The 8,445-nt window shown below is 44.4% G+C and overlaps 1 protein-coding gene across 1 annotated transcript in view; it reads right to left on the bottom strand.

The window, feature by feature from the left end:
• SLC18B1 (solute carrier family 18 member B1) overlaps window positions 1-7,159 on the bottom strand; it is a 31,145-nt gene extending 23,986 nt beyond the window's left edge. The window contains 2 exon segments of the mRNA XM_004368977.2: window positions 4,891-5,030; window positions 7,111-7,159. Coding sequence (XP_004369034.1) covers window positions 4,891-5,030; window positions 7,111-7,159 — 189 coding nt within the window.
• Between the last annotated feature and the right edge of the window lie 1,286 nt (window positions 7,160-8,445).

Raw genomic sequence — 8,445 nt, 5'->3', positions numbered from 1 at the left:
ACACACACACACACACACACACACACACACACACACACACACACGAGCCCAGACACACACACACACACACACTCTTCCACATCCTTTAAAATCAATTCTGTACAACCACCATCATTGTACTTCCTCATCTTTTCTCCCTAAGTTCAAGATAAAATTTTTTCTCTACTGCTCCCCACGTAAAGAAGTCATCATCATTCAATCCTTGTCTTTCTCAAAGATATTCTTTTCATGCCAGATTATGTCTCTTTAAATAAACACCACATTTCTCATAGCATAATACTACAGGAAACCTGATAGCTAAATTCTATGGTTCTAAACTAAATTCAGCTAAGAAATACAATCAGAATGTTCCTTATAAGACAGACTTTGACTCGCTTACTTTGGACACATCATCAAGAATGACTAATCACTAGAAAAGGACATTGTGTTTGCTAAAGCAGAGGACCGATGAAAATGAGGGATACTCTCAGTGAGACAGACTGACGCAATTGCCACAACAATGGACTCAAACATACTAACAATCATGAACGTGGCGCAGGACCGGGCAACGTTTCATTCTGTTATGCATTAGGTCATCAAGAGTCGGCAACTAACAACCACAAGCTAAACTTTAGGAAGCCCCAGAAATGTGCTCACTAACCACCTGACGGTGGGTGAAGACACAGAGGCCCTCTGCACTGCAGGAATTGCTTAGGTAGGATTTAAACCCATAATTCTATGGGATTCAGAATTAACCATTCCCTTTCAAGCACTCATAACCACGTGAAAGAATGATGTGGAGAACACGAAATATTATAAAAGATACCTATAAAGTTATCCTAAGAAACAGCTATACTATATGTACACTGGAACATAAATTTTATATTTCTACTACACAATCACCTCATACGCATGTGAAAGCTGGACAATAAACAAGACCAAAGAAGAACTGATGCTTCTGAATTATGGTGTTGGCGAAGAATACTGAATATACCATGGACTGCCAGAAGGAACAGATCTGTCTTGGAAGAAATACAGTCAGAATGCTCCTTAGAAGGGAGGATGAAGAGACTTTCTCTCATGTACTTTGGGCATGTTATCGGGGAGAACAGTCCCTAGAGAAGGACATTGTGCTTGGTAAAGTAGAGGGTCAGCGAAAAAGAGGAAGACCCTCAACAAGATGGACTGACACAGTGGCTGCCACAATGGGATCAAGCATAACAACGACTGTGAGGATGGCGCAGGATTGGGCCGTGTTTCATTCTGTTGTACATTAGGTCGCTATGAGTCAGAACCAACTCAACGGCCCCTAACAACAACAACAATTACACTACATAATGGTCAAGTACCTTAAAGGGAAGGCGTTATCAAAGGAGTCAACTAAACTGTAGGAAGAATATTCATCGGTCAGGTTGTATTAACAGACTTGAAAAGTATTTAATTCTAGAGTCTGACGGAAAATATATAGTGGTAATAGCAATATATTTATTGGACCATCACTATAACCCAAAATCACTATGAAGTGTTGTTTTACGTGGTATCCCACAACAATTAAATAAGGGATGTATTTTTAACCGGCCCTATTTCATAGATGAGGTTACATGGTCACTGCAGCCACTACAGTTCCCTTCTTGTGTATGTTCCTACATACACTGTGGATGGAATGGTGACGATAGTGGGTTGAATACCAGTTAACAGTTGCTGTGAAGTTGACTCCAACTCCTGGTTACCGCACGTGTGTCAGAGTAGAACTGTGCTCCGTAGAGTTTTCAACAGTTGATTTTTCGGAAGTAGATAACCAGGTCTTTCTTCCAAGGTGCCTCTGAGTGGACTCAAACTGCCACCCTTTGATTAGCAGCCATGCACTTAAGCATCTGCACCACCCAGGGACTCCAGTAGCTTTAGTACCAGTCCCCCAAAAGATATGTTCATGTCCTAATACCCAGGACCTATGAATGTGACCTTGTTTGATAAAGGGTCTTTGCAGATGTAATTTAGTTAGAGATTTCATGAAAAGATCATCCCGGATCAGGGTGGGCCCTAAATCCAATGACCTAAAGCCTATTGGCATAGGGTTGAGATCATCACGAGAGTTACCTCATAATAACTCATAGTGACCCTACAGGACAGAGTGGAAGTGCCCCATAGAGCTTCCGAGGGTGTAATCTTTACAGAAACAGACTGCCACATCTTTCTCCCGCTGAGTGGCTGGTGGGTTTGAACCGCAGACCCCTTGGTTAGCAGCCGAGTGCTTAACCACTGTACCACCAGGTCTCCTTACATCCAACGACAGGAATCTGTGTAAGAGAAAGGCAGAGGGAGATTTGAGGCAAGAGAAGAAGGCCATGCAAAGATGAAGGCACAGACAGGAGTGGAGAGATGCAGGCACATGCCAAGGAATGTCTGGAACCACCAGAAGCTGGAAGAGGCAAGGAAGGATTCTCACCTAGAACCATCAGAAGTTGGAAGAGGCCAGGAAGGAGTCTCACCTAAAACCTTCACAGAGAGCATGGCCCTGCTGACATCTTGATTTCCAACTTCTAACCTCCAGAACTGGGAGACAGTAAATTTCTGTTGTTTTAAGCTACCCAGTTGGTGGTGCTTTGTTATGGCGGCACTAGGAACCAAATGCAGTAACAGAGAACCACACACAGTGGCAGCAGCTGCACACAAGTTTTGGAAAGTGGATTCTGCTTCACATTAGCAGAGCAGGAACAGCTATTAAAGCAGTATCTCATTCACATGTGATCCTCCAACAGAGTAGGTAGGTGACCTCAAAAAGGATAAGCAGAGGTAGGAATTTGGCACCAGAATTTAAGAAGGGTGCTGTTTCATCTTTATCTAATCAGCTCTGGCTAATAGAAAGGACAAGGAGCAGTGGTGGCACAGTGGTTAAGTGCTTGCCTGCTAACCAAAAGGTTGGTGGTTTGAACCCACCAGCCACTCCATGGGAGAAAGATGTGGCAGTCTGCTTCTGTAAAGATTTACAGCCTTGGAAATCCTAATGGGAAGTTCTACTCTGTTCTATAGTGTCACTATGAGTTGGAATCGACTACTCGACAGTAACATGTTTGGTTATTTTTTTTTGGTATAGTCCCTTGACCCCCAGCTTCCAGGTGGCTTCTAGGGGCTATTCTCTTTGAGTCTGTGCCTTTATATATTTAAGTCCTAACACCACATAAAAGACTAAGATTAGAGGGAACAAGGCAGTATTAATCAGAATTCTTCCTTTGTGTAGTGCAATTAGAATTCATAAGAGTGTCCATAAGAGATTCAAATCAGAATCTAGATTGCCACTAGATTCATAAGAAATTTGTGGTCCAGTGAATTGCTTTTATATAGCCTTTCTAGCCATGGTCTTGTAACTCCCACAAAATGATTGGCAGGGACTACGAAAATAAGGTGTGTAAAACCCTTGCAGGTATTGGACAGTTTACTATGACTATGCAAATAAGGTGACTGTGGCCTATCAAGGTGATTGATTGGGGTTGCCATCATGCTAGGCTTAAAAGCACTAATCCCACAGGGGTTCAGGGGGACCTCATTATTATCAAAAAGAGTCTCAAGCAGAGCATGTCCTTTGGACCTGCACTGAGAACCTCCTAGACCCAAAAGAAAGAGTGAAAGTTGAAGACAGTGAGAGACAGCAGCAGTGAGTGCCCAGCCTACAGAGCAAGAGCTGAGCACCTCCTGGCAGGAAGCTTGCCTTTGGAGCTAAAAGAGCTAGAAGACTTGCCCATGCAAGGCAGAGGCCTGAGTGTGCCCCATGTAGGGGTTACCTCGGAAGATCCTGTGCAGGGTCTTCATACAGCAGGGCGGAGCTGGACGCCTCTGGGCAGGAGGCTTGCCAGAGAAGCTAAAAGAGCTGTAACGGTTGTGCAGGGCAAGAGAAGCCTGAGTGTGCTCCATGGAGGGGTTGCACGCCTCCCCCCCACTGGGGTAGCGTGGCGGCAAAGGAGTGCAGGCCCGGGTAGTGTGGTTGGAGCTGACAGCAGAGGCTTAGAAGGGCCCACAGCAGCAGAGGCTCAGGAGATCCTGTGCAGCGGTCTACCTGCTGGCAAGGCAAGGCCCAGTGAGGCTCAACGGCACAGCAGAAGCCTCAGGAGCTGTTCAGGGCCTCAAGCAGCGTAGTGGTGGTAACCAGAAGCAATGGTGACATGAACACAGCAGCTGACCTGAACCATGGCAGGGCTGCTCAGCGACATAAGAACAGACGTGGGTAATCTGGGGAAGGGTAAGTGGTTCTCCTCTGGGAATCTGTTGTTATTATTTAATGTTTGCTTTCTACAAACAATAATAATGGCTTTCACTTTGCCAACACTGTGTAAGTGTCTCGTGTATGCGGCTTGACCACAGATGAGCGTAGCACTCGTAGAATGGTTGCTACCAGTGGGTGTACGTGCCTCATTCCTAGCGGTCTGATGGCTGCCTGGAAGTTTGAGGCACAGCCTGTCTGCACGTGCAATGCAGAGAGACAGACATGTACATACAAAATTCAAGTCAGAAACGAGAATTTAGTGGACCACATTTTCCTAATCCCAGACTATTAATAAACCAGAAATGACAGGAGAAAGAGGGAATTACTATCTTAATCTAGACCTTTTGCAGTAACATTTCCATCTCATTTATTCTGTGCATCCCCTCTTTTCAGTTGCAGAAACCAAATAAGGATTAATCCAACTACAGAGTTAGCAACGTAATCCACAGAAGGTCAACTGTATTTAGGTCAATTACCTTCCAAGAGGGTGTTCTTTTAGACTGGGTTTTTTTTTCCTAGTATCAAATATTCTTTAAGAAGTATTCTGTTGGTTGAATTTCATGCAGATTTTTATATTTTATATACTGTAAAATGAGATAATTCAGAAGGCTTTTTTAAAAATTAGAGTTCACTATGATATAAAAAGTTCTTACCTCCTTGGGGAAAAAGGGTCCAAGAATAGAATAGCACATACTGGATCCCAAGTTAATGGATGCTGCCAATATCAGTGTAAAAAGCTGTTCTCTTGAAAGCCGCCTGGGGGCCTCTCTTGCAGTTCCCAGAGGGTTATCACCTTAAATGCAAACATGCTACAAATATACGCCTGCAGGGTCCCAGGCGAGCTGAGCTGTAGTGGCACAGTGATTAAGTGTTTGGCTGCTAACCAAAAGGCTGGCAGTTTGAATCCACTAGCCGCTCCTTGGAAACCCTATGGAGCAGTTCTACTCTGTCCTATAGGGTCCCTATAAATTGGAATCGACTTGACTGCAACAGGTTTTTTAGATTCCCAGAAGGAGTCCCTGGGCGGTGCAAACAGGTAAGTGCTGGGAAGGTTGGCAGTTCGAACCCACCCAGAGGCACCTGGGAAGACAGACTTGGCCATCTTCTTCAGAAAGGTCACAGCCTTGACAACCCTATAAAGTGCAGTTCTACTCTGACACAGACGGGGTCACCACGACTCTGAATCGACTCGGTGGCAACTAACAACAACAAAGGTCCCTGAGTGGTGTAAATGGTTTGCTCTTGGCCACTAACCACAAATTTGGTAGTTTGAACCCACCCAGCAGTGTTGCAGAAGAAAGGCCTGGCAATCTGCTTCTGTAAGGATTAAAACCAAAAAACCAGACCCGTTGAGCCGATGAATCAATTACGACTCATAGAGACCCTATAGGGCAGAGCAGAATTGCCTCATAGTTTCCAAGGAGTGGCTGGTGGATTCGAACTGCCGACCTTGTGGTTAGCAGCCAAGCTCTTAACCACTACGCCACCAGCCAAGAAAACCCTATGGAGCAGTTCTACACTGTAACACACAGGGTCGCTATGAGTCAGAATCAATTCAATGGCAAGGAGTTTTGGAACTGAGACTAATGATGGCAGTACAAAACTGTCATTTCCGTGTACAGGAGAACATTTGCTGAGCTAAGGGCTGTTTTGAAAATAGTACATCTGATCAAATGTAACACAATCTCTGTACATAGCTGCAATTTTGAAATGTTCTATTCCTTATTAGAATTTCAAAGTAGAATTTATCAAACCATCTGATCTGTCTTGCCTTCACCATAAGGTCTATTTATCTTTAATAAATCCCTTCAAGAAGGATGTAGCAGCAGGGTGATCCCTAAAAGGTATTTATCTGTTCTCTATAGTATAACGTCCCTTATTGTTTTTTCAAGTTACTACCTTCATATAAGGAGCCCTGGTGGCGAAATGGTTAAGGCTCAGCTGCTAACCAAATGGTAGGTGGTTCAAACCGCACTTCCCCCCCACTCCCCCCTCACCCTGCAGTGGTTCTGAGAAAAGAACTGGCGACCTGCTCCTGTAAAGATTACAGCCTAGGAAACCGTATGGGGCAGTTCTCCTCTGTCCTGTGGGGTTGCTATGAATCCGAATCGAGTAGACGGCACACAACAAGGTTCATAACGCAACGTGGACTCAGAAACGTTTTAAGCATGTATTGTTAGCTGTTTATTAAGCATTCCAGGGCAGTATTGAAGTCAACTGAAATGTAAATCATTCCATCGGGGAATTCATAGCTAGAATGATATTTGAAAACAAGTTCCACAAATCCATAAATAAATATATTTTTAACACTGATTACTGGTCTTTTGCATCAATTAACACTTATCCCCAGGGCTAAATCTTCATTCAAATTAACGATACCACCAGGTAAATTACTCAGAGCATCCAAACATCCATCAAATCCATTAGCCATTTTAACATTAAACGGTCATGAGGGGGGAAAAAAAACGGTAAGAAAAATTATATTAGATTTGCTCTATTTTTTGTCAGTTGCCATTGCAGTCCAGGAAAAGAAAATCTGGGCAACAGGAATCTTTGTAAAGTAGATGAGGAAGGGAAAATGAGGGAAAGTTGAAAAGAGGGGGGAGCAACAGGAGGTTCTAAAACTGAATGTTTTACGCTTTTCTAATGGCATACTGATTTGAATGTATTCTTAAACACACAGCTATAGAAATGAACGCCATTAGACGATATCCAATCCCCGAAGTTTAACCCCTCCCAGAGGGTACAGAAAGCTGATCACACATTCAGGCCCCAGCCTTTCTGAATCTCTCGGAAACAAAGCAAACTAAAGCTAATTCAGTCTTTGATACGGAGACAGGATCGATGCCCCTGAGCGCACCCAGACTCGCCGCCCCCGGGTCCTGGAGGGCCTGGGCCCTCCGGCTCCCCTGGCGCTTCCATGCGGGTGCGCGGACTCCAGCGTCGCTGCTCCCGGGGCCAAGCTCTCTTGGACTCGACCTCGAACGAGAGGACGAGCGAGAGCGCGGACAAGCCGGTAGCATCTGTTCAGACAGGTGCCGGAATCCCCGATTCCCTACAGGCAGCTGTCAGGCCTCCAGCTACCGGCAAACGGCTAGGACACCGATCCACCCCGGGAGTCCGCGGCCGGCGGCGGAGTGGCGAAGAGGTCAGGGGCGGGGCGAGGATGTGCCGGGGTCGGGGCTATTACCTGTAACTCACGCTGGCCTTTTTTATTACATATGAGAAAAGGAAAAAGAAAAAGAAAAAAGACTCTTATTCCATGTAGTTTAGCCCCTTCAACCTTAAAATGAGTGCAATTTATTCTCAACGAAAGTAAGAAAGGACGCTTGTGTAGATACAAAAAAGGTTGATGACTTCGGGTGCCTCGGAGTCCATGCCGGCTCATACCGACCTCTTGTGACAGAGTAGGATTTTCTGGGTTGTGCTCTTTAGGGAAGCAGAAAAGGTAGGGAGTACCTAAATTCAAAGACACAAATATCAGAAGATGAGGTAAATGCGGTAGTGTTTGTATTCGCTGAAGCCGTACATTAGGAAACTGGTAATGAATTAAATGATTCCAAATATCAGGAGTTGATAAATATTTGCAAGAATTATTATGAATGTTGAGGAGGCATGGTGGAGCGGCTAGGAGTATGACCCCTGAAGGCAAATGCCTGGGTTTCGATCCAGGGCATTTACTAGCTGCGTGTGACCTTTGGGCAGGCGACAAAGTCAGCTTCCCCTTCTGTACAATTGAGATTATAATGCCCGCACATATCTTGTGGGATGGCTATTAGTATTAGTGATCAGGTGTAAAATGCTTGGCATGCGATTGGCAAGCCAACGTGATGGCTGCTGCTGCCTTGCTCTCAGTTTTTTCTTGTTTTTTTTTTTTTAAATTGTAGTTGAGGTGAAGGTTTACAGAACAAATAGTTTCTCATTAAACAGTCAGTACACGTATTGTTTTATGACATTGGTTAACAACCCCACGACATGTCAACACTCTCCCTTCTCGACTTTTTGTTTTTTGGTGAAAATATACATAGCCAAAGATACACCACTTCAAAAATTCCTACATGCACAATTCAGCGACATTGATTACGTTCTTCCAGTTGTGCTGCTATTCTCACTTTAGATGAAGATTTACAGAACAAAATAGTTTCTCATTAAACAGTACACATGTTGCCCTATGACAATGGTTAACAACCCCACTACATGTCAACACT

The sequence above is a fragment of the Trichechus manatus genome, unplaced genomic scaffold (assembly GCF_000243295.1).
Source record: "Trichechus manatus latirostris isolate Lorelei unplaced genomic scaffold, TriManLat1.0 scaffold00002, whole genome shotgun sequence".
Classification (NCBI taxonomy): Eukaryota; Metazoa; Chordata; class Mammalia; order Sirenia; family Trichechidae; genus Trichechus; species Trichechus manatus.
This window is presented reverse-complemented; position numbering and strand designations above follow the sequence as displayed.